The 26749-nt window shown below is 43.0% G+C and overlaps 1 protein-coding gene across 4 annotated transcripts in view; it reads right to left on the bottom strand.

Moving 5' to 3' along the window:
* UBN1 (ubinuclein 1) overlaps positions 1-26749 on the bottom strand; it is a 43257-nt gene that overhangs the window by 14160 nt on the left and 2348 nt on the right. For all 4 annotated transcript variants that reach the window (XR_004345675.1, XR_004345676.1, XR_004345674.1 and 1 more), the window contains exons 2-12: positions 23889-24176; positions 20308-20394; positions 19649-19744; positions 19152-19286; positions 18327-18430; positions 17178-17616; positions 10814-10884; positions 9066-9195; positions 8776-8894; positions 8509-8637; positions 8181-8324 (exon numbers count right to left, since the gene is read on the bottom strand). Coding sequence is in view for 1 of the 4 variants with exons in the window: in XM_032604224.1 (XP_032460115.1) it covers positions 8181-8324; positions 8509-8637; positions 8776-8894; positions 9066-9195; positions 10814-10884; positions 17178-17616; positions 18327-18430; positions 19152-19286; positions 19649-19744; positions 20308-20394; positions 23889-24137 (1703 nt within the window). In the remaining 3 variants the exon portion in view is untranslated. The remainder of the gene's footprint in view (positions 1-8180; positions 8325-8508; positions 8638-8775; positions 8895-9065; positions 9196-10813; positions 10885-17177; positions 17617-18326; positions 18431-19151; positions 19287-19648; positions 19745-20307; positions 20395-23888; positions 24177-26749) is intronic.

Genomic DNA, 26749 nt, shown 5'->3' with positions numbered 1-26749 from the left:
CTGCACAAGCCCCCTGAAAGAAGACTCTGCTTCCAGAGCCTCGTCACCTCCCTGGTACTCAGTGGCTGTCACTCATTAAATGTCAGTGGGCTGGTGAGAGGGCCTTAGTAGCTGCACTGGCCACCTGAAAGCCAAGGAGCTAGAATTCACCAAAACAAGCTATGGGTCTGCCCCCAAACCTGTCATAGTGATTTTTCCCTAAAGTCACGAGCACTTTCCTTACTGCTTATTCTCATCTCTCTCCAAAAGTAAAAATGTGAAGTAACCCATGGCATTATCTTTTCCCAGAGAAACAACAAAAATTTCTTTATGCCCTCCCCTATGTACCTTCAGGAGTCCAATCTGTAAGTGACAAGAGCAATTCGATTTAAAAGGACACTGAGACAAGAAAAGGCCTGCCCAACCAAGAACATTCACTAGCTCCAAGGGGAGGGTCCTGGGAACATGGCTGATTAGGAAGCACCAGGAATGGTCTGCCCACCTGGACAACACTACACTGACAGAATCCATCTGACGGAACTATTCGGTAACTCTAGAGGCTGTTCAAAGCTTACAACTTCCAGGGGAAGACTTAGATGAGTAAACTGTGGTTAATTTCAGGTCTCAACATAGTAGCAGCTGTCCATCCCCCACCCAGCGGCCTGTGCAGGTGTTCCTGGAGCAGCTTGCACACAGCTTGTGGAAACAAGCATGGGCAAAAAGGACCCTGGTCTCCAGAGATGAGGGAATCTGTGCTCTGATGGCTGATCACTGCTTCTGATCACAGAGGTGGGAGGTGCACACAGCTGTTGTTGTTGCACCTCAGGCTGAAGTGACTGCCAGGGGATTTAAAGGGCTGGCACCACCTTTTAACCTCCTTTTTTTTCTGATTTTCCCCTTTCTGGTGTCAGACATTAAAAAAAAAAAACTACCTACATGGGAAAAATTAGAAAGTGACTGCGTGTGCCAGCAAAAAGCTCAGAAATGACCTAAGAGTAACACATTAAGTTCACACATCACGCTGATCCTCAACACAGCGACAGCCTACAACAACAACAACCAATAAGCAAAAACAGTATATAAAAAAAAGCAATCCCTATGTAAGTGGGAGAATCTGATTTCCAGAGTTACCACAATATTAGATTCAAATGTCTGGTGTTCAACAAAAACTCACAAGGCATACAAACAAACAGGAAATACGGCCTGTTCAAAGGAGAAAAAACAAATCAACAGAAATTGTCCCTGAAAAAGACCAAATGGCAGCACGGAGCAACTAAGCCCGAGTGCTACAACTGCTGAGCCTGCGCTCTAGAGCCCGTGAGCCACACTACAGAGCCTGCGTGCTGCAACTACTGAAGCCCACGCACTTAGAGCCCATGCTCTGCAATGAGAGAAGCCCCAGCAACGAGAAGCCCGCACACCGCAATGAAGAGTAGCCCCAAAAAAAAAAAAAAAAAAAAAAGAGTAGCCCCCACTCGCCACAACTAGAGAAAGCCCTTGCACAGCAACGAAGACCCAAGGCAGCCAAAAATAAATAAATAAAATTAATTTTTAAAAAAAAGACCAAATGGCAGATACACTAGACAAAAACAACTGTATTAAAGATGCTCAAAGAACTAAAGGAAGATGTGGAGAAAGTCAAGAAAATAACATGTGAACAAAATGGAAATATCCATAAAGAGACAGGAAACCTGAAAAGAAACCAAAAAGAAATTCTGGAGCTGAAAAGTACAATAACTGAAGTGAAAAATTCAGTAGAGGGGACTTCCCTGGTGGTCCAGTGGTAAAGAATCCACCTTCCAATGCAGGGGATGCAGGTTTGATCCCTGATCGGGGAACTAAGATCCCACATGCCATGGGGCAACTAAGGCCACGTGCCACAACTAATGAGCATGCAAGCTGCAACTAGAGAGCCCGCATGCCACAACTACAGAGCCCACGCGCTCTGGAGCCTGTGCGCCACAAATAGAGAGCCTGTGTGCTGCAACTACTAAGCCTGCTCACCACAACTAGAGAGAAGCCCGTGGTGCATCAAAGATCCTGTGTACCTCAAAGAAGGTCCCACATGCTGCAACTAAGACCCAATGCAGCCAAAAGTAAAATAAATAAAACAAATATTAAAAAAAAAAATCAGGGCTTCCCTGGTGGCGCAGTGGTTAAGAATCCACCTACCAATGCAAGGGACACAGGTTCAAGCCCTGGTCCGGGAAGATCCCACATGCCACAGAGCAACTAAGCCCATGCACCACAACTACTGAGCCTGCACTCTAGAGCCCGTGAGCCACAACTACTGAGCCCATACGCCTAGAGCCTGTGCTCCGCAACAAGAGGAGCCACTGCAGTGAGAAGCCTGCACACCGCAACAAGAGTAGCCCCCACTTACCACAACTAGAGAAAGCCCGCACATAGCAATGAAGACCCAACACAGCCAAAAATAAATAAATTAATTAATTAACAAAAAAAATTCAGTAGAGGGATTCAAAGGCAGTTTTGAGCAGGCAGAAAAAAGAAACAGTGAATGTGAAACAGGACAATGAAGATTATCGAGTTTGAGGAACAGAAAGAAAAGACTGAAGAAAAGTGAACAGAGTCAAGGGAACTGTGGGACAGCATCAAGCAGACAAGCACACACCAGCACAGCATGGACATCCCAGAAGGAAGACAGAGAAAGGGGCACAGAGGATAGTGAAGAAATAATGGCTGAAAACTTTCCAAATGTGAAAACAAACAATGTAAGTGTAAATACATGAATATAAACATCCAAGAAGCTAAAAAAACTCCAAGTAAGATGAACTCAAAAAGACCCACACCAAAACACATGATAATCAAACTTTCAAAAGCCAGAGGCAAAGAGAGAATATTGAAAGCACCCAGATATTATTGAATCATCACACACAGGGATCCTCAACAAGATTATCAGCAGATTTCTCATCAGAAACTCTGAAGACCAGAAGACAGTGGGCTGATATATTCAAAGTACTAAAAGAAAAATACTGTCAACCAAGAATCCTGTATCTGACAAAACTGACCTTCAAGAGTGGGGGAGATAAAATCAACTATACTTCAATTAAAAAAAAGTGGGGGACAAATTAAGACATTCCCAGATAGATAAAAGCTGAAGGAGTTCATGATCAAAAACTTACCCTGTAGGGCTTCCCTGGTGGCGCAGTGGTTAAGAATCTGCCTGCCAATGCAGGGGACAGGGGTTTAAGCCTTGGTCCGGGAAGATCCCACATGCCATGGAGCAACTATGCCCATGCGCCACAACTACTGAGCCTGTGCTCTAGAGCCCGCAAGCCACAACTACTGAGCCCGCGTGCCACATCTATTGAAGCCCGTGTGCCTAGAGCCCGTGCTCCGCAACAAGAGAAGCAACCACAATCAGGAGCCCGCACACCGCAAGGAAGAGTAGCCCCCACTCACCACAACTAGAGAAAGCCTGCGTGCAGCAACAAAGACCAACACAGCCGAAAGTAAAAATAAATTAAATTTATAAAAAAAAAAAAAACTTACCCTGTAAGAAATGCTCAAGGGTCCTAAAGGTGAAATGAAAGGACACCAGACAGCACCTCAAAGCTACATGCACAAATAAAGATCTCAAAAAGGTGAATACATGACCATTAGAAAAGCTAGTGTTATAACAACAATAGTTTGTAACCACACTTTTTGTTTTCTACATCATTTAAGAGACTAATACATTTAAAGAAAAAAAATTCATTTAAGGGACTTCCCTGGTGGTACAGTGGTTAAGAATCTACCTTCCAATGGAGGGGACACAGGTTCGAACCCTGGTGGGGGAACTAAGATCCCACATGCCACAGGGCAACTAAGCCAGCGTGCTGCAACTACTGAGCCCGTGCACCTCAACTAGACAGCCCGCGTGCCACAAACTACAAAGCCCACGTGCTCTGGAGCCTGCGTGCCACAACTAGAGAGAAGCCCACACGCCGCAACTAGAGAAATGCCCTCGTGCCACAACAAAGAGCCCGTGTGCCACGAGGATCCAGTGTGCTGCAACTAAGACCCGATGCAGCCAATAAATAAAATATTTTTTTTTAAAAATTAGTTTAAAAGCTATTATTACTGTAACTTTGGTTTGTAACTCCACATCTTGTCTTCTACAAAACTTAGGAGGCATTTAAAAAACTATTAGTTTATGTTTTGGGGCACACAGCGTATAAAAATGTACTTTTGTGACAGCAGCAGAGCTGTTAAGGGGGCAGAGTTTTTTGTTATGTTGATCAACTTACAGAAGTAAGTCCCTTCTTACCAGTAATTACTTTAAATGTAAATGATTCAACACTCCAATCAAAAGACAGGGACTGGCAGAAAAGATAAAACGCATGATCTAACTATATGCTATACAAGAGCCAAAGACCTGGGACTTCCCTGGTGGCGCAGTGGTTAAAAATCCACCTGCCAATGCAGGGAACATGGGTTCGATCCCTAGTCCAGGAAGATCCCACATGCCATGGAGTGACTAAGCCTGTGTGCCACAACTACTGAGCCTGCACTCTAGAGCCTGTGAGCCACAACTACTGAGCCTGCGTGCCCTAGAGCCCACACGCCACAACTACTGAAGCCCACACAATCTAGGGCCCGTGTGCCGCAACTAATAAGCCTGCAAGCCGCAACTACTAAGCCCACATGCTGCAACTACTGAAGCCCACGCACCTCACAAGAGAAGCCACTGCAGTGAGAAGCCTGCACACTGCAACCAAGAGTAGCCCCTGCTCACCACAACTAGAGAAAGCCTATGTGCAGCAACGAAGACCCAACGCAGCCCCAAAAAAAAAAAAAGAGCCAAAGACCTGAGATCCAAAGACAAGAACAGATTAAAAGTAAAAGGATGGAAAAAGATACTCCATGCAAGTAATAACCAAGAGAGCAGAGGTGGCTATCTTAATATCAGACAAAGTAGACTTTAAATCAAGAAAGGTTACAAAAGATAAAGAAAAATATTATATATTAATAAAAAGTTCAATACAACAAGAAGATATAACAATTATAAACATTCATGCACCTGACAGACCATTAAAATACAATATATGAAGCAAAAACTGATGGAACTGAAGGGAGAAATAAACGGTTCTACAATAAAAGCTGGACAGATACAGATACAGAACATTCTACCCAACAACAGATACAGAACATTCTACCCAACAACAACAGCACACACATTCTCAAGTGCACATGGGACATTTCCCAGCATAAACCATATGTGAGGCCACAAATGAACTCTCAGTAGATTTTAAAAGATAGCTATCCACAGGGAAATCAGCTTGGTGCTTTGTGACCACCTAGAGGGGTGGGACAGGGAGGGTGGGAGGGAGACGCAAGAGGGAGAGGACATGGGGATATGTGTATACATATAGCTGATTCCCTTTGTTATACAGCAGACACTAACACAACATTGTAAAGCAATTATACTCCAATAAAGATGCTAAAAAAATAAACAAATAAAAGACAGCTATCATAAAAAGTATCTTCTCTGTACACAATGGGATGAAGTTAGAAATCAATAACAAAAGGAAAACTGGAAAACTAACAAAATTGTGAGAAAAAAACAAGTGGCAGATACACTAGACAAAAACAACTTTTAAGAACACACTTTTAAATAATCAATGGATCAAAGAAGAAATCACAAGGAAAATTAGAAAATACTTAAAAGACAAATGAAAATAAGAACACAACATACTAAAACCTATGGGACAAAGTGAAAAGTGGTGACAAGGGGAAATTTAGGAACTTCCCTGGTGGCACAGTGGTTAAGAATCCGCCTGCCAATGCAGGCGACACAGGTTCAAGCCCTGGTCCAGGAAGATCCCATATGCCACGGAGCAACTAAGCCTGTGTGCCACAACTACTGAGCCCGCATGCCACAACTATTGAAGCCCACACACCTAGAGCCTGTGCTCCACAACAATAGAAGCCACCGCAATGAGAAGCCCACGCACTGCAATGAAGAGTAGCCCCTGCTCACCACAATTAGAGAAAAAGCCCATGCGCAGCAACGAAGACCCAATGCAGCCAAAAATTAATTAATTAATTTTAAAAAGAAAAAAAAGAGGGCTTCCCTGGTGGCGCAGTGGTTGAGAGTCCGCCTGCCGATGCAGGGGACACGGGTTCGTGCCCCGGTGTGGGAGGATCCCACATGCCGCGGAGCGGCTGGGCCCGTGAGCCATGGCCACTGAGCCTGCGCGTCCGGAGCCTGTTGCTCCGCAACGGGAGAGGCCACAACAGTGAGAGGCCCGCGTACCGCAAAAAAAAAAAAAAAAAAAAAAAGAAAAAAAAGAAACAAGAAAGGTCTCAAATCAACAACGTAACTTATAACTTAAGGAAGTGGAAAAAGAAGAACTAAACCTAAAGCTAGCAGAATGAAGGATATAATAACGATTAAAGCAAAATAGACAATAAACATAGGTCTATTCAGATTTGCTATTTCTTTGTGATTTAGTCTTGGTAAGTTTTGTGTTTCTAGGAACTTGTCCATTTCATCTAGGTTTAAAGACACTATCCACAGAGTAAAAATGCAACCCACAGAACAGAGAAATATTTGGTAACTTATGTATCTGATAAGGGATTAATATCCAGAATATATAGTGAACTCCTAAAACTGAACAACAAAAAACCAAGCAAACCAATTAGAAAATGGGCAAAGGACTTGAATACACATTTCTCCAAAGAAGATATACAAATGTCCAGTAAGTACATGAAAAGATGCTCAACATCACTAATCATTAGCAAAGCGCAAATCAAAACTACAAGACACCACCTCATACCCATTAGGATGGCTACTACCAAAAAAAACAGAAAAAAGTGTTGGTGAGGATGTGGAGAAATTGGAACCCTGTGCACTGGTGGTGGGAATGTAAAAAGATAACAGCTGCTATGAAAAACATTATGGTGAGGCCTCAAAAAATTAAACAGAACATCACCATATGATCCAGTAATTCCAGTTCTGGGTATATATGTAAAAGAACTGAAAGCAGGGTCTCGAAGAGATATTTGTATGCCCATGTTCATAGCAGCATTATTCACAATAGCTTAAATGTGGAAGCAACACAAGTACTATCAACAGATGAATGGATAAGCAAAGCGTACACATACAGTAGAATATTATTCAGCTTTAAAAAGGAAGAACATTCTGACACATGCTGTAACATGGATGAACTCTGAGGACATTATGCTAAGTGGAGTAAGCCAGACACAAAGACAAACACTTTGTATAATTCCACTTATATGAGGTACTTAAAGTAGTCAAAATCATAAAAACAGAATGGTGGCTGCCAGCGTCTGTGGGGAGAGGGAAATGTGGAGTTAAGTGTTTAACGGGTACAGTTTCAGTTTCACAAGATGAAAAAAGTGATGGAGATGATGGTGGTGATGGTTGCATACCAATGTGAGTGTATTTAATACCACTGAACTGTGCACTTAAAGATGCTAAACTTGGGCTTCCCTGGTGGCGCAGTGGTTGAGAGTCTGCCTGCCAATGCAGGGAACACGGGTTCGTGCCCCGGTCTGGGAAGATCCCACATGCCGCGGAGCAGCTCGGCCCGTGAGCCATGGCCGCTGAGCTTGCGCGTCTGGAGCCTGTGCTCCGCAACGGGAGAGGCCACAATAGTGGCCCGTGTACCGCAAAAAAAAAAAAAAAAGATGCTAAACTTACATTAAGTGTATTTTACCACCAAAAAAAAAATTTTTTTTTCTAAAGAACACTAGTTCCAGGTAACTTTCTCTGTGTATTGCAGACATAGTCCATTCGTGGGAAGCTATATAACACAAAGTAGCCTGTGAGGAAAGTCTGGCACTTAACTCTAAGAAGTAGTCACCCCTGCCAGTTGCAAATAAGAATTCTGTTCAGAACATTAAAATGTTCCCAACACGAATCTGTCTTTCAACTTCTTCTAGTAGGAGCCATTATCTCAGGAAAGGGCAGATTGAAGTGGGATGAGCATACAGCCAACTTTGAACTGAAGTGGGATAAAGAATGACAGAGACAAAACCCCACAGATAACTTCCCTCTTCTAAGGGAGACAGAGAAGCCCCCAGTCACTCAGGTGAAATCAGAGTCGAGTCCACTAGCCGGTGACTCTCTGAGCGTGGGGCTCTGGGGCCTGGTGCAAAAGAATCACTCAGACATCTCTTTATCACAAGAACGCTCCACCCTATGATCACACTGGCTGCTCGCGGGCCCTCACCTGGCCTGCATCCAGCCTTTGGGCCAGAGAGGTTTGACCTCAGCATCCAGAAACGCCTTCACGTAGTCCTCCCAGGATTGGGCCTTGTTCCTCTCCAGGTCATAGCTCTCCAGTTTGATCTTCACCACCTGACAGAGTAGCTCCCTGAAGAGTAGGCAGAAGTCAGAACCTTTAAACTACCCCAAATGCTTCTTCAAGGTTTCAATCATGTGCTTTCAGCAGCCCTGATTAAAGTAAATGATTCTAACCTTCATTAGAAATACGGGAACATGCTCAGACACTGGCCCCACAAACCCTCCACTGAGGCAAGGTCCCAGTTTGGGCACACCTGATTTCATCATTCCACTGGAATTTCTTCCGGGGTCCCATTATCCTCCTGCCCCCCTTTTCTTCATCTTCTTCCTCATCAGAACAAACCCGTTCTCTCTGCTCCTTGTCTTTCTCCTCTTCCAGCATCCTAGGAGGTAGAAATAATTAGGCGGGACTCTCAGGTCACTGCAGAACTGCTTCCTTCTGCCCACCATCTCCCCCCACCCCCCAGGACTTCTAAGAAAAGGAGGTCAGAATGCTGAAGGGAGTGATGGGACACACTTACTTAGCGACCTTGGCTTGCGTGTGTGCCTGGCATTCATCCTGGTACTTGGCCATCTGTTCTGGCATTGCCCTGCCAATGGCTTCCTTAAGCTTCTGGATAGGCTCCTTCAGACGCCCCCCCTGCGGAGAGCAGGACATAAGTCTGGTTTATGCATCACTTCTTACACTGAGCACACACTATAGGAATAATCGCACGGAGGCAGCGCAGCAGCAGATGTGGCATATATAAAGACTCCATCACCCACTCCGCTGCGCTCTGAAGCCAAGGGGCTCCACTGCAAAGTCACCCACCTGTTCACAGAGGTGAAGTTTTCGTGCGCGCTTGACCAAGGTGTCTTTGCTGCAGGGCAGGAAGGAAGCAAGGTAGGCATATACCCCAGAACGGGTCTGGCTGCTCAGCTCCCGGGTCTGCGCCTCTATGCTGAAGAACAGAGCAGAGTTACTCACCACAGCTCCTTTCGTCTGCAGGAGCCAAGAGCAGGCCAAGCCTTAACTTGCCTGTCACAGTGTAACTGAGCAGCCAGCACAACAGACCTCCAGCAGTCACCAGACCCAATAAACTTGGCTACGTAGAGTGGGTCAAGGCTCTCAGGTCAAAGACAAGACCAAGTCAAAGGTGTCAAGAAAACAGAGCCCAAAAGAACAAGGTCTGAATTTCTGAGTTTCATAAACAAAGAAAACAGAAATGCTTTCAAACTGGAAGGTAACTGAGTTACTTGGGGTCAACAGGAAATACTTTCCAGCAGATTTTCCCTTTTTTTCCATTTCTAAGTTCTGTCCCTGACTAGGTGGTCAGGGAAATCCTCAACCCTCCAGCATCCCCATCTAGATGAGCAGAACACAGTCTGTCTTCAATCCCTTGAGTTCTCTGTATCTGGCACGCTCCAGGAGACAAACCCCTCATCTGTGCTGACTCTCAGGTGCTCCCTGACCCAAGTGGCCAGTCTCCATCCTGGCCAGGCAAGTTCCTTTGCTAGAATATTTCCTAGTCTTCACATCTGTTCTTACATGTGCAAAATCCTCAGCTGTTGAGCAATAAGCTTCCTCTGCTACATGATGCAACCAGGAGAGAAGGTGGCAAAGCTGGCAAGCCAGGTACAAAGAATCTGGTTTGGATTTATACATGTCGCGTTTTTTGGGGGGTTTTTTTTCTTGCTTTTTAATCCAATTCATATAGTGTGATGTCTCAGAGGTTCGGGTGTTTGTTAGACGGGCTACGGGATGATGAGCAATGGCCTTGGGAGCAAAAGTGAGAATAAGAGGAGAATGACCAGGTATGCTGAGAAGTGCCCCAGGAGGTCAGGGCCTTGCCTGCACCAAGCTGTCTCTTACTTTTCCCAGAGATGGGCAAGCAACGCCTTCTCCCTCCTCTCATCTCATGCTTAGCACAAAATCCTCTTCCAGCACGCCATGACTATTACAACGTTCTAATAATGTCTGCTGCCTAAGGTTAGTATGGTCTACCATTTCCTAGAGACAAACATTTGATGTCCCCTGCCCCTGACCTTTTTTATTTTTGTATTTATGTATGTATGTATGTATTTTTTGGTCTTGCCTAGCGGCATGCGGGATTTTAGTTCCCCAACCAAGGATCGAACCCATGCCCTCTGCAGTAGAAGCTCAGAGCCCTAATCACTGGACTGCCAGGGAATTCCCCCCTGACCTTTTTTAAAAGAATAACAATAGGGCTTCCCTGGTGGCGCAGTGGTTGGGAGTCTGCCTGCTGATGCAGGGGACGCGGGTTCGTGCCCCGGTCTGGGAGGATCCCGCGTGCCGCGGAGCAGCTGGGCCCATGAGCTATGGCAGCTGAGCCTGCGTGTCCGGAGCCTGTGCTCCGCAGTGGGAGAGGCCACAGCAGTGACAGGCCCGCGTACCGCAAAAAAAAAAAAAAAAGAAGAATAACAATAAATAAAAACCCATTTTTAAAAATCTCATCAGTGCTTTCCTATCCCATACATAGCTGAATTGTACTCCCAATTTCCCCCAGCCGGCTGAACCCACGCATGGTAACAGCAGATACAAAGAAACAACATACTCACTCTAAAAGGATGCCATTAATATCCTGGGTGAAGAACTTCTGTCTGCTCTCTCCCTCAGCAGCTCTGGCAGCCTGGTTCACAGTAGACAGTAACATCCGTTAGTGCACTTTCCCCGCAAGGCCCTCACACTCACCCACAGGCCTACAGAACACCTGATGATAAAATCCTCACCATGCCCTTCCCTACTCAGCCCTAATCCCAGATTAAGTTCACCTATGATCTCTGTATGCTCCAGAAGTGGTACATCCAGCTCTTTTCACATGCTGCTGAAGCATCTACGGACTGTCCCTTCTTCCCAGGACTTGAAACAACAGGCACATAAAAGAAAATCAGAGTCAAGGGAATCATGAAGCATCTGATTCAGCCAGCAAGCTAACTCCTGTGCCCAGCACTCTATCATCTAAACTGTGAGCTGGAATCTCCATACATCTACAGTACAAAACAATCAAGAACTTTAACAAACCTGCACTATTTGAAGGTCTTTAGCAAACAAAATAATAATAATAGTAATAATAGCAACAATAATAACATGCTGCTTTAGCATTTAAGGGCTATAATTCTTTGAAAATTCATAATCTAATTAGGGTATATAATGAACTCTAATTACTCAGACCACTGGAATGATTAACATACTTGACTACCCATTAACACAAGATAGAGCTGGTTGCTATACAGTGTTTTGCTTCCCGTGAGTATACAGTTAATAATGCCCTGGACGGCAAGCCTGGAGACTCCTGAAGCAACCACAGTGTGCAACAAGGACACTGAATGCACAAGTGAGGAAAGCAAACTACAAAGCCTGAACCAGTGGTTCTCTATTTGGCTGCACACTGGAAGTACCTGGCAGCTTTCCCCACCCTAGACCCATCACATCAGAATCTCTGGGGAATAATATATTCCTTAAAAGAGGCCTAAGCATCAGTACTTTTTTAAAAGTAACTCTGGTGACTAGCATGCAGAGGGTCGAGAAGCACTGATCTAAACCCAAGAGTTGCTGGTCCAAAGTCTTTAAGCAAAATAAAATTTCAGGCTTGATATGTAACAATGATGGCAAACAACGACAATAAAGTGATTGTCTTAAATGAAATGATCAATCCTGATCAACCCTCTGAAACACCCACCTTCCTCTGGCCCCACTGGCCTTCCTCTCACTGCATCCTCTGGGTCCTCTCCTGACCTCTTGACTACATCCTGTCTCCTCCACTAGCTCCTTAGCTGCAGATGGGCTCCCAGGTTCTATCTAGAACCCTCTTCACCTGATAATGTCTCCCCCTCAGTTTCAGAATAACATAAACACACACAGGTCTCTCAAATCTAAACCTACTCTATATACTTTTTTCTAAGCTCTGGACCAGAATCTTAATTACTTCTATGAATGAATGACCCTCTGGTATACAAACTTGACTTGTCCAAAACCTAACCTACTAGTTTCTGCTCTTCCTCCTCCTGTGTCCCTACTTCTAATAACAGCACTCCACCCTTCTTAAATCCTTCCACTCTTCTTTAGAACCCTTTGGCAGCCCTTCCCAAGCCTAGAATCAAACCCAAACTCCTCCACCTGGCATTTAGGGTCCTTTAGGATCTGGCCCCAGCCATCCACTCCAGCCCCTCCCACCACATACCAGGAGTCTTCATTATCCAACAACTTGCCCATCCTCAGCCCTGTGCCCTGGCTTACTATAAGGCCTTCTCTCCCATGAGGCTGGCCAAGACTGCTGCCTCCAGTCCGATTCCTATGTACCCCCAAGAGCTCCTCTTTCACTTCCTCAAGTCTGGCTGTTCACCTGACCATCTAGTTGGCCATCCAAACATGACAGAGCTTATTTCATCCTGCTCTGTCCCATAGCCCATTTTTTACATGGCTACCAGTCCATCTGTATAACAAGCTCATGGAGAAGGAGAACTGAATCTTAATATATTTCCTACAGCTGCCTATCACATAATAGCTACTTAGTAAATGTCAGCTGAGTGGATGAATGAACAAACAAATGAACAGATTATCACTGAAAGAATGAAAACTCGAGGAAGAAAAGCTTAGTACCAAACAAAACTTGCAGAGGATATGCAAAACTCAAGCATGGCTAGAGGAGAGCGCAGAGGTCTGAGATAGCAGGAGGAAAGGGAAGAAAGAAAGGGCATCACTGTAACCCATTCACTTGCCATTTCTTATACTGTCAGAGGATTTGGAATCCGCTGTGGCACCTTTAATGTACTGGGATTATGACTTCAGTTTGAGAGAAAACAAAACTGAGTCATTCTGTTGCTGTAGCTTATACACTGCTGGTTATAAGATGCAGAAGCACCTTCATGTTAATTCAGCCTAATTAACACGTATTTCAAATGCCTGTTTGTCAGAGCCATCAACAGCTCAGGTTTCCAATCAATTTTTTTTTTTTTTTTTGGCCGCACTGTTTGGCTTGTGGGATCCTGGTTCCCTGACCAGTGATTGAACCGAGGCCCTTGGCAGTGAAAGCCAAGAGTCCTAACCACTGGACCTCCAGGGCATTCCCGCCAATCAAATTTTATCTTTAGATATCAGCCATTTCAGAAGCTTTCTGGCTATAAAATTTTTTTAAGTTTTTTTTTTCCTGATGCCTTTTGAAATGTGTTTTTTTTTTTTCTGATGTCTTTTGAATCCTGTAGACCAGTATCTCTGAGGATTTGGTTTTATACTGAAGATAAATAGTCAAGTATAAAACAAAATCCTCAGAGATAAAATTTAAAATAAATCTAATTAAAAGAGCAGTTGGATATATATTTGATAGTCTGCCAGAAAGAAGTGACATCCCTCAACCCTAAAGACAGACACCCTTGCCCAAGGAATTGTATGAATCAGTCAATCCTAGATTAACTAGGAAATGAAGTTAAACCAAACAGCCAGATCATGCTGATTTACAATAGTTCCAATAGCCTTTTAATGAGTTCTTTTATTCATTGTAAGAAGAGCCACTTGTAGCCTTTCAGCACTGAGATCACAACCTTATATGCTGTACCTGTTTTTGCTGAATAGAATGAAATCTGGCATGATTTTCTTTTTTAAAAAGACCAAACAGGTTGTTATTTTTTTTCTACCTTATTCTCCTTGGATCTACGTCTCCCTGGTTTTGCAATGCAAGGGTTCTAACTGTATAGGAGGGTAAGCAGTGAGCAGGTAGAATGGTGGGTGACATGGGGGTCTCTGTTTCTTTTCTATTTTTAGTATCAGTATCATTTCCATTTTATGCTGGATTGAAGAGGACCAAAACAGAGCTGGTCATCTGTATGGAGCAGGCTGAGTAGCTGCCAAACCACATCACGACAGTAAAATGAAGGTGCAACATACCTGAACTTTTCAACAATCAAGACAAAAGACACAACCAATACACATTAAGAGAAGACAGGGGTAAGGACATCAAATCAAACCACTGGGTTCCCTGGGGCCCATAAAAATGTACAGTACAAGGAAGTAAGAAGTGGAAAATGAGCTAACATGAGAAGAAAACAGTAACAATTCTGGAGTACCCAAGGTCGCCCTCTTGGAGTACCTCTTTAACATACATAAATTTTCAAATGTTTTTTTAAAAGTTTTAAGTATCACATCTAGTTAGAAGTCAAATCTAATTTCTGCTTCCAACAGCAAAAACTTTTCCCAGGGAAACTGATACATGTAAGAATAGAATCTGCTTAAGTACAGTGGTGGACTGCAAACAGGACCACAGATTCCTCGCCTCCTAGTACATGCATTCCCCATGGAGAGGTGGCCCCTAGTTGGTGACTTGCTTTACCAATACACTGTGGCAGAAGAGATGTGGTGCATACCACTTCTAAGGCTAGATCATGAGGGCCTTACAGCTTCCACCTTACAGCTCCCTCCTGAAATGCTGCCCTGAGACTGTCATGCCCTGAAAAAGCCCAGGATGAAAGAAGGGAGGAGAGAGAGGTCCTGCCATCCTGGCTGTCCCAGCGCCAGCCACCATCTTGCCCGATGAACACAGCCCCGAGAGCGAATCCAGGCAGGACCAGAAGACGAACCGCTGGCCACAGTCAGGAGAAATGAGTCACTGTTTGAAGCCACCAAGTTTGGGGGTGGCGGGGTAGATTTTTAGACAGCGGTAGAAACTGATACATGTATCCTCTAAGGCCAAGATTTAAAATCTAAACAAACTATTACAAAAATAGAAGAGGGTAAAAAAGAAAAAGAAGGGGAGTGAAAAATAAAGTGAGAAACACATAAACACTACTAATGTTATAGTTATATACATCAAGTTTAATTTAAATTTTTAAAATGCAATGTCCAGTTCAAGATCTAGGACAGGGCCTCTTATTAAGGATCCAAATATCCATGCATGGCTTTTGAAATTATATGCATTTTTTGTGTACATAGGCGTTTTTTCCCTGGGAGGAATCTCTGCCAGAAGACTCTCAACAGGGTCTGGGTCTAGAGCACTTGTGCACACATGCAGGAGGCTCCAAGTGTCCCAAGCGCAGGGCCCTGGTGGGAACAGAGCAGCTGGGGATCCTTTAGAGTGGCATTAAGTAACTTTCTAAATTAAGCCTTCTTTTTCATGCAATCATTAAAAGTAATGAGATCTTTATAAATAATATTTATTAAGTGAAAAAACCAGGAAATTATTCACAACTATAATTACAACTGCATAAATACATATATACAGAGGCTAGAAAAGGATATGTAAATTGAAAATAGTTTTCAGATTGGCGGGATGGTGGGTAATACCCATTTACCACTCCATTTCCCAAATTTCTTAATGCTGTTATACGAGAAGGGGCAGGTGATGACTGAAGTATCAATTTCACATCTGAACATATTTTCAAGCCAGTAATGCCTCCTGGTCACCACCTCCTCACCAGGACCCGAGCCTACCTTACCTATGGGATTCTGAACCCTGTGTCTCCACCGTGCCCAAGAGACAACTGAGACTTGGCAGTCACCAAGGAAGACAACTTGCTCACTGTCCCCCCAAGAGACTCCAGAAAGCGAGGTTTTCTCAAATCACAACCCAATGCCATTTCACGTTAAACCACTGTTTCCACTAGATTTGTCTATCTTTCCCAAGAAAATGAAATAATGAGTCTAAGTTATCAGACTAGAGCACAGTCTTTGGTGGGAATAGGGACACAACCAAGAGCCATTTTTACTTTTCTCTAAAAAATGACTGGCTACTGCCACACAGATCTTACTCAGCTCACTCAACAAGGCTTTCAGAAGCTACAAAATAATTTGATTACAAACCAGAGGATTGAAAAGAATAAGCAGTAATGTTTTTTAACATAAATTCTGAGAGAGAGCACAGGACAGTATGCTCAAACATGCCAAGTTCAGACTCAACTATTTCCACCTTAACATCCTGTTCAGATATACTCTGAATCCTGACATGGCATAATTCATTTAAATGGTTATGTTCAAACAGAATACTGTGCATGTTCTACAAGGATGAACTGGAGCTCTGAATAAGACGTTTGAATTATTTCACATGTTGTGTTCAAGTGTTTTTTGGAAGTGAGAAAATCATTTGTAGCAGTGGTTAACATTTCACCCTGCCCTAAAACACAAGGGATATTATACACAACAGAGATGCTGAATCACTGGTTTAAAACTTAAGCTATAGAATGTAAGTGCCACTGGAGTTGTGTCACAAGTCATGAGGTCCACGGTAAAACGGTATTTTAACTAAAAGTCATCATAACTAACAACCCGTGCTTGGTTTATAGTCAGAATTCATGTATCACCGAATTGTCAGTCCTTAGTGCTCTAGGGATCAATTCCCAATCACCAGGAGGAAAACAGGAGCAGTGTCTGCTATTTTCTGAAGACTGTTATTGTTTTTAACATGGGGCATGGACAGCATTTATGGTTCAGCTCCTTCTTATTTAGCACAATTTAGAATTCCTGTAATCACTACCTAACACAGGTGACGTGCAAGTCCAAGGAGCAATTAAACCCAGTGGCAACTAAGCATTGCCCCATGTCTAACATAGGACGGCAAACTTCTGTGAATTTTCAAAACCTTCAGAAGATTACTAAAAAGATGGATCTCTGCCTCAGCTGCCTGCTGCCAACATTAGTGTCTATCATACAAAAGGAAAGATACTCTTGACAGGCAGAAAGTAGGAAAAGAGAAAATCTCTCCAGAAGACAGTAAATTCTCCAGGAGTAAAGGAACCACGAAAGGCTGAGAAATGATGCCTGACAGGCAGAGAGTCCACTGTTCCCTCACTTGGGATGAGAAGAAAGCTTGGAAGAGCTGACACTGGAACTGCCCACTGACTAAGGGTTGCTCTAGGCCACGAGCTTTGAGTGGTTCGGGACCAGCATCAACTGCCCAAACTACTTCCAGGAGAGCCCGGCCATTCCATGTCACCATACCTGAGCCAGCTCCTTAACGCGCTTCTCCAGGGGCGCAGGCAGGCCTTCGGGAAGGGAAGAGGGCTGCCTGAATTCCTGGTCCAGTCCCACCCCAAGGGAATCGCTTTCATCATCCATATCGCGGAAGGGGCTTCCTTCTGGAGACTCACTGAGCAGCTGCTCCAAGTCCAAATCAGTCAGCGAGTCCATGGCTGTGGCTGCCTGCAGCAAGTCGTTGTCAGAAGTGGAGCCGAAGAGCGAGAGCAAAGGGTCAGAGGCGCCCTCCAATTCCCGCAGGCCCTGAGCTTCCACTGATGAGACTGCTACGGGCTTATGCTCTTCGTCCCTCTTTCTCTGAGCCTCTTTCTCCTTCTGAAATTTCTTCAGCATCTCTTTAACGCTCAAAGCCCCAGAATACTTCTTTTTCTTCTTCTCCTTACTGGCATTGAGGGCTGTGAAGCTGCAAGCAAGGGGGATGTCAGTTACTAAGGCTGCAGTACACCTCAAAAGGGAAATTCACAGAGGGGCTTCAGCCCTGCTCCCAGCGCAATGGTCTCCAGGAACCTCAGTCACAAGTCCACCCTGTTACTCCTCCTCCCTCCTCTTGGCATATGGAGCTCCTTCTTGCTGGGACCAAAGCTTGAGATTTAATATAGGTTAGCAAAACAGTATCACAAAATGCTACATATCCGATGGGTTTTTAAAAAACACTGCCAGGCTGAAATAAAAGGTTGCAAAAAAGGGAGGGGTAAGAAAGATATTTAAAGGGAGAAAGCAGGAGCAGCAGAGAGCAGCAGCAACTTGAAGGGCGACTGGGGTGAGACCAAGTGAGGCAAAGGAAGCAGGACCGGAGAAGACAAAGGGGGAACACAGACAGGAGAACTGGGGCAGAGGAGGGGTGCCCAAGAGAACAGGAAACATCAGCAATCATACAGTGACAGAAATAGCTGCCAACACTGACAGTGGGACAGAGAGAACTCTGATGTCTGACACACAGAGATGTGAGAGTACAGACTATGCCCACATGGCACCGTGGGAGGCACGAGGGGGAACGGAAGGCCAGGCCCTGCTGCCTCTTCTGAAGCTGTGAGGAGGAGGGCGAGTCAGCTCCCAGGTGTCCTGCCCTAACAGTTCAGACGTCATCCTAGCAAAGAAGCTGCTGCCTCTCACCCGGCTTTGGAAAACTTGGACTTTTTCGATTTCTTCTCCTTGTCATAAGTGTCATCTTTTTTCTTCTTCTTTATCTTCTCACCACCTTCCTTCAACTTCCGCTTCTGAGAATTAAAGACAAGGCACAGTTACACGGCTCCCTAACTCTGGGAGCAAGTGCACTACACAGCACCGGCCTTGCTCCGCCCAGGGTACATCCTGAGAGCTGTCTTACTTCCTTCAGGAACAAAAGCTTTCCGCTCAGTCCTTGGACCACAGACCCGCAGGTCAGGACAGCATTCCCACTGACAGTGGCTTCTGGGAAACCCGGGCCTGAGGCAACAGAGGCCATTCTTCAGCCTGAACAGCTTCTGGTTTAAAATGAGCTATGTGTGGGCCTACCTTGCATTTTAAACACACAGGCAGTGGTAGATAGCTTTCAAAATAAATTTATCATAAGGCTGACTTGTTTTCGTTGGGATGACAGCCCTGAGAACTGAAGTCCTCTACATGTCCACAGAAGAGACACAGCAAGCTGGTGCAAACTCCCCTTACTCCACACCCTTCACTGCCCTCGTCCCCACTCTGGGACCACCTCGATGAATGAATCCCTGCCGAGCCTGCAAGGACACAGGCATGGATACAATGACCGAGACCTCCAGGTTCACGGCACCTCGCCACAGCACACGTGTGAAAAGGGAACCGCCAACCTCGGCACAGCTGGTGCCTTTCCGCCAATGTCCTGAGTCATCCTAAACCAGCATGTATTCTGGCAAGTCACCTACTGATCTCATAAGGTCATGTAAAAAAGCACTTCTGAAATCCAAAAGTGAGCAACGTTCTAACCTTTGGAGATTTTTTCTTCTTTTCTTTAATGAAGTCATCCTCAGATTCTGATGCTTGTCTAAACTGCAGCGTTCCCGAGTTAATGTAAAATCCTCCATACTTTGTAGTCAAAGAAGCAGGAACAAGCTCATCATACTGAAGGGGGGAAAACAAACGGTCAGCTCCAAGTTCTGTACTACAGTCCAAAGGTGCAGAGCGCGTCTTGACAGAGCAGATGTGACTATGTTTCTCTGTCACATTTCAGACAGCATGCTAAGAAATGTTTCTGGTCAATCACCAATGTCCAAGTTAGAAGGTGTTTTGGACATCTCTGATCACCATTTTCATAAAGGAAACCAAGGCCCAGATCAAGGTATCACTTCCTCTCCCTTCAGTGCAGCTCTTTCCTCGAGCTAAGGGTACATCCACTCTGACTCCACCCCCAGCCTCCAGGCGCCGTCGGTAGATGCTAGGGTGCAGTGGTTCTGGTAGTCTCAGAGGTTTCATTAAGTACTTACCGCCTCAGAGTTATCGATGAAGGAATCAGATTCATCATAACCATAACCCATATCAATCAAGTCCTGTATTCGGTCTTTTCTACGTTTCTTTCCACCCTAAAATTTAAAATTGATCACATGCTTTTTTGTACTTGTGGTAAGAACACATAACATGAGATCTACCCTTTTAACAAATTTCTAGGTCTAGGGTCACAGGGTTTTTTTAATACACAGAATTAATTGTTGCCTTGAACCCCATCAGCTAATGACTAAAGGTTATAAAGCACTGGAACAGTCTCATACACACACACTCCAAAACCTCATTCCCTGAAGACCTTACAAAATAGGACAGATTTGTAAATGCATAGAGTGGCCTAAGACAGAAGAAAGAACTAAATGGCTTCATATGCTTTGCACCAAAACGTTTATTCTCAGGATAAATTCTAAGGGTAAAAGCCCCTTCTTATTTATTCATCCGTTTAGCTCCACACACGAGCTCCTGCCGTATGTTTTCTTATCTTAATGCATTTGTTTAATAACGTCATTCTGTTCTCTCCAAGGTCTACACTTGTTTCCAAATCAGTGTTGATTAGATGATAAACCACTAAAGGAATATGGAAATGTCTGAAAACCTCTCCCATCCGACAAGGTTGTTTTGTTGTCCAATAGAGAAATCTTACATATTTTTCTTCAAATTTCCGGGCAAGGGCCTCCACTTTATGCCTTTCCTTTTCTTCATCATTGAAAGGATCCGAGAGATCTTTCTTCTGTAAAGAGACCATTCCACAAAAATAGGAGTCACAAAAAAATCCCCACAATGCTATTCCTAGTGCCTGCACTGACTCAACACCTATAAACTGCATAATAAAAACAACTGTTTTTCAGAAAAGACAAGGTAGAATACATGTTACCTTCCCATAAGTGTTTACCTTAGCTGTTTAAGAAAGTGAAATTTCCATTCACGAGATTCAAGAGAACTTGACTAAATGCCTACAATCGCCCATTGAATGCAGCACTAGGTCCTGTAGGGCTCCAAAAATGGCAAAGGGACTTTAGTCAGGGGATGCTCAACCCATGTAGAACTGTGTTCCAATATAACTGATTTCCTTTGTAATCCTAAAAATTATTTTATGCATTTAAAAACATTATTCTAAGAAGGGGTCCATAGGCTTCACCAGACTTCCAAAGAAGTCAATGGCTCAAAAAGGTTAAGAACCCACTGAGCATAGGACAAGCTCTTGACAGCTATTCAGCCTTATTGGCTAGAAGAGTGGTATGAACTTGCACTTCCCTCAGAGCTACAAACAGTCAACCCAAGTTCATGGCATTACCTTTCCTTGGAAGCTTATCTTGAAGGATCAATAATCTCCCTTCCCTCCCAATCTCAATACTCCCTCCAGATACTTTCATGCGGTTTTCCAAAGTTTATTTATATTCCATAAACTTACTCTTACATTTTTCTTGAGAAAATTTTTCAGAGTTGGACCTTAAGCTTCCATGGTAAGGATCTTAATTTTAATAAAAAACTCCTGTACCAAATACACTTAAGACTTTGGAGTCCAAAAACACTAAAGATCAGATGCTTGTTTGAAAACAAAATTCCCCCATCTCACCCTCCCATCTCTGCCTACTGAAACTCCACTTACCCATAAAGGATTAAACAATTTAGGACACACATGTACAATGGGACATTACAGAACATGTATGTATCATAAATGGGTGGTCTTTAAAACCGCTTGTCTGTATCTTCTAATTTTTCTACACTGATCACATGTAACCTAAGTGGTTCAAATAATTTTTAAGAAACCCTACCCACCTGGAGCACTGCTGGATTTAATGCATACTCCTTAATGCCCTGCAAACAGCAGTCATCCACTATTTCCTGAATGCATGAAGGTCCAGCTCTGTCTAACACAGCATCTGGAATGTAAGCTCCTCTCTGTCTAAGCCCTCCGGGGCCTGTATTTGTACCAGACTTAAACCATTACCACATTGTGACTTCTGCTACCTGTGCTGGTGTAATTCTCCTAAAACATCTACAAGAACGCAAAGTTCCTGTGAGGCTGGGACAGCAACTTTCCCACATTTACATAGTCCTCAGCATCCAGCACAGTGCCTTCACATTCTAAGATATACATGCTAAGTGAGCTAATACATGAATGTGTCAGATTACATTGTGCTTTGAACACTGCAGAGTAGACGCAGTAATTCAGGAGTTCTGAATCTGAAGGCCAGGAGTGAATCCCCTGAAATTGGATCCAAAGTTCTCTGTGTAAGCCCTATGCATTTTTCTGCAATTGAGGAGGGCATCTGAACCCCCAAAAAGGTGAAATCAGAGCACTGGAGTTCTAATTTCAGTTGACCTACTAATTTGGTTTGAGCCCGTAAATAAATACCTTAACCAATCCCTGCTACTTTTTATTCCTCTCAAGGAAGAAAATCCTGTTCCTACTTTGGAAAAGAGTTCATGAATGGATTTGAAATTACTTTTTCTCATCCTGACCACTGGCCCTCATACAACAGGCTGACCCCTGGCACAGACTGAATTGGCTTCCATTCAGCCAATCAGATCTTTACCAAGGAAACACATTTTTATCTGAGTAAAGAAAAGTGGATAATCCTAACCAAAGGCACTCACCCCAAACAGCACAACCATGGATTAGAATGCTGGAGCACTGGCTCTGAGGCAATCTGCTAGAAATCATGCACCTGCATGATCTCATCCACACACACCACACCACCTCCACCCCGCAGACACACTGTGAGCCAGGTACTAGCCTAATCCCCATTTCACTGAGAGAGCCACTCTAGAGATCCAAATGCTGCAAATGCAGGACCCTACTTACCTTTCCCTCAGAGGCCAGCCTAGCACACAGGTATACAGTAGGTGCTTATAAATAAATACTCTTGACCTAGCTCCTACTCAAACTGTATGATTCCATTTATATGAAATACAAAAACATGCAAAACTGATCTCAGCTGTTAGAAATGAGAACAGTTGTTACCCTTGAGGGCTGAGGCAGTATTTTGGGAGGGCAGAAGGAGGGTTTCTAGTGTCCTGGAAAATGTTATATTTTGTAATCCAGGTGCAGATTACATGGGTGTTTGTGAAAATCCATCAAACTGTATGTTTATCATATATGCACTTTTCTTATGTACATAATTCAGTTAAAAAGTTTATAAAAAATTTTTACAATGTTAACGAATTGCCAAAGTATCAGTAATAACTGAAGCTGGGTAATGGGTACATGGGAGTTATTATACTATTCTCTCTACACTGTACATGTTTGAAACATTCCATACTAAAAAAGTAAAACAAGTCTGCCAAGAAAATAAACAGATCGTTTAAAAAACATTTAAGAAATCAAACTGGGACTTCCCTGGTGGCGCAGTGGTTGGGAATCCGTCTGCCAATGCAGGGAACACAGGCTCAAGCCCTGGTCCAGGAAGATCCCACATACTGCGGAGCAACTAAGCCCATGCGCCACAACTACTGAGCCTGAACTCTAGAGCCCGAGAGCCTCAGCTACTGAAGTCCGCAGGCCTAGAGCCCATGCTCCGCAACAAGAGAAGCCACCGCAATGAGAAGCCCGCGCACCGCAACGAAGAGGCTGCAACTAGAGAAAGCCCATGCGCAGCAACAAAGCCCCAGCTCAGCCAAAAATAAATAAATAAATAAACTAATTAATTATTTTAAAATCAAACTGGTTCTCAAAAGCCCTAAAGGCTGCCCAATTCCAGTGGGGAGTAGGGGATAAGAAATCCCAACAAAAACAAAACCCACAAAAATAGGTTTCTATCCATCCAGGTAAAGAAACTATCCAGAATATTACTTTTCAAAAGAGATAAGCAGGCTGTGTCTTTGGCTTGCCCTAATATTAGGCACAGTGAGATTCCCTTGGAAAAGAGAAATGTCCAGCATGAAATTCCAGCACTGGAAAAGCCAGGGACTGGTCACACTTACATGTAACATTTATAGACTTGGTATGAAAAAATCTGGTTATTTATTCATATTAGTTAGCCATAATTCAAATTAGCCTTGAATGTGCCATACATTTTCTCTAGCATAAATGAGGAGAATGGTTCTAGAAAGAATTCTATCCCTTCCTACCAAAGGAAAAACCAGCAGACCTTGTGCTTGCTTTGTGGGGGAGCCCAAAGCCTCTCTAGTGCTGCTTCCACCCTCTGGAAGCCCCATCCACACACGCTGCCCGGAGCATTAGATCTGCAGAGTGAGCTGGGGTCACTGGGGTATATATACCTTGTCTGCAGGCTGAGGTCCTTTCACCTTCCCTCGTAAGTTCTTCACCAGCTCTGGGTAGAAGAACTCTGGGCAGCGCTTGTGATCTGGCTCAAAGAGGGTAAGTGTGATCCGAACAGCTGCTGCAGCCGGCTCAGAGTCCTGATGCTGTTCTGCTCCCCCAACCTCCTCTTTCCGGGATTTCTTCAAAAATGCAGGATTCAAAGAACCTGGGAGAGAGGTGAACTGGACCCTGTGGGGCTCCGACATGGCTACCAACAAGTCTTAACAGGTGTCACTGCATGGCTTCTGTTAACATTGAAAAGAAGAGCTAGGTCAAACCGAGATGATAAAAATGGTGATTTTTCTTGTTCAGTTATACAGATTTAAGTTTAAAAAAAAAATTTCACTGTCAAGAAGAATCACTGTTAAATTTATCTTAATTACCATTTGCTGCTTTTTTCTTCTTAAATACTATTTTAAATATAAAAAATTTCATATAGATATGAAAAGCACCCCAAATCCTATCATTCAGAGATAATCACTGTTTAGCATACTTCCTTCCAGTCTTTTTTTTCTATGCATATTCACTAGATTCTTGACACTAGAGAACCCATGCTGATAGAGCCTTAAAGAATCCTCAGAATTGCAAAGAATCCTAGAGAAAATTGGTTTTCATTTAATTTATCCAATACATTTTATTTTACTTCTGGCTGAGAATAACCTCTGTCTTAAAACCTCTTTATTTTCATCACCAGCAGTTTACTTTCATGTAGGGCCATTCTTCACAATGACAGTTTTCATCAGTTCAGAGAAGTGCTGCCTACCCCAGGATAAGTAAGACCACTGTCTCAGAAGTACTGTGGCTAGGCTCACTTCTGAACACCAGCCTCTCACCACCCAAACTTGGGCCTCAGCAAAGTGACAAATTATCACAGGCCAAAGACCTTCAAAGTTGCTTGGAAATGATCAAAGTATATTGTGAACTACAGAATTCCAAGGATTTACAGAATATAAACATGTAAATCATACTATATACTGTGTGTGTGCTTTATGTGTAATTTTGTGTCCTACCTTTTAAAACCCACATTCTACCACACCAATAAATAAGAATATTCATTGTAGACTTGTTTGTATATGAAAAATGACAGAAGCAACCTGAGTGTCCAGCATTAAGGGAATGGTTGAAAAAAATCGCAGTTTTATTGATTTGTAAGGGTTTTTGACTTGTTATAGATATATAAATAATAAATACATAATGCCTGCCATAGCTCTCATACTTTCTCCTGCTTTGCTATTTACTGTTTAACTTTGCATAGAGTGAGGTATGTTGAAAGAAATTTTCGCTTTTTATGCAGTTAAAACTAGGCTCTTTTCCCTTATGGCTTCTTCCATTTCTTTTATGCCTATAATGTCCTCCTCCAACCAAATAATTCTCGTAGAAGAATTTACCCATTCTTGTTTTATAGATGTATTTTTCACATTGAACTCTTTAATCCAAGTTGAATTTACTATAAGGTGAGAGGTGAGGCCCTAACCTGGTTTCTCCCCAGCATCAATCACCAAATAATTCCTCTTTTCCCTGCTGATTTGGCATATATCATATGTCTTTAATATCTTAAGGTCTATTTCTGAAATGCATCCTGTTATATCCATCTAGTATCTAGATTCCTGAACCAGTACAGCACTGATTTGAAAAATTCGATGGTATATTTCAACAACTTAAAGATTCATTTTTATTATTCTTTTAAAAGTAATACTTGGCTATTCTAGCCTATTAATTATTTCAGATCAATTTTAAAATCACTTTGATAAGTTTCCCCAAAAAGCTCACTGCATTTTGAATGTAAATGAATCATAAATGTGAATTAGTTCAGGAAGATTTATATATATCTTATATATCCATATACATCATGTGTATCTGTATACATGCAATATTCACTTCTTCTATCATGACCATAAAATTGTGATCTATAAGACCAGGTAAGGGAGTAAAATATCTAAAAATGAAGAGTTAAAATAATTTGAAATAGAAAACAAAGCAACTGGCAGCAAAACAGGTTGGTGATGCAAAAGACCATCATGCACTAAGATGTCAAAAGAAATTCCCCTAAAAGAAACTTTCAAGGCCCCCACAACAGTCGTGATTCTCTGAATTGTGGAAATAAATCCCAGCTGAAAGGGATTTCATAAAGGTCCCCCCACTCATAAAAGCAGGCAAAGTGAAGGTGAAGGTGGAGGCATAAAGGTCCCCTACTCATAAATGCCGGTAAACTCTCACTGTAAGAAGAGAATCTGCATGTTAACTGATGGGATGCAGAAAGGTCATCTTAGAAGTGGGAACTAGGTCCCTGCCCTTGACTAGGCAGTAATTTAAAAATGTAACCTTATCTCATCCCAAATTTTAGATAGTGTAACTTCAATCAACCCAGATGGTAAAAATTCATCTCTTGGTTGTGTAAGTGACTTTGCAGGCCTGCGAAAATACAGAAATAAGACTAGAAAATAAAGTAAATCAAACCTACAGCATATTAACACTTAGATTTTCATTTAAGTTTTACAGTCATCGTGATAATTGCTGTTGCTTGTTACTAAGTCATTTCAAACATTTAAGAGAATCAGACATTTTAATGAATGATGTTAGACTTACAATTTTAATTTGAAATGCTTAAGGTAATATAACTAAATTTGAAAGTGTGCTTTTAAAAGACCTGACTTACATTTACACGTTTATTAGACTTAAAAGAGTTAAGTCCTTGGAAAGATTTAACTTCTAGGTTTACAAGTTCACTGTTTTAGAATTTTGAAGTATTTGAGAGAACAAGCACATAAAGCTTTAAATGCTGTGTAAAACATTTAAGGGAATTTAATTTCGTAAAAAA

Source organism: Phocoena sinus, chromosome 15, assembly GCF_008692025.1.
Source record: "Phocoena sinus isolate mPhoSin1 chromosome 15, mPhoSin1.pri, whole genome shotgun sequence".
Classification (NCBI taxonomy): domain Eukaryota; kingdom Metazoa; phylum Chordata; class Mammalia; order Artiodactyla; family Phocoenidae; genus Phocoena; species Phocoena sinus.
Note: the sequence above shows the minus strand (reverse complement) of the source record. Positions and strands in the feature narration are given on the sequence as shown.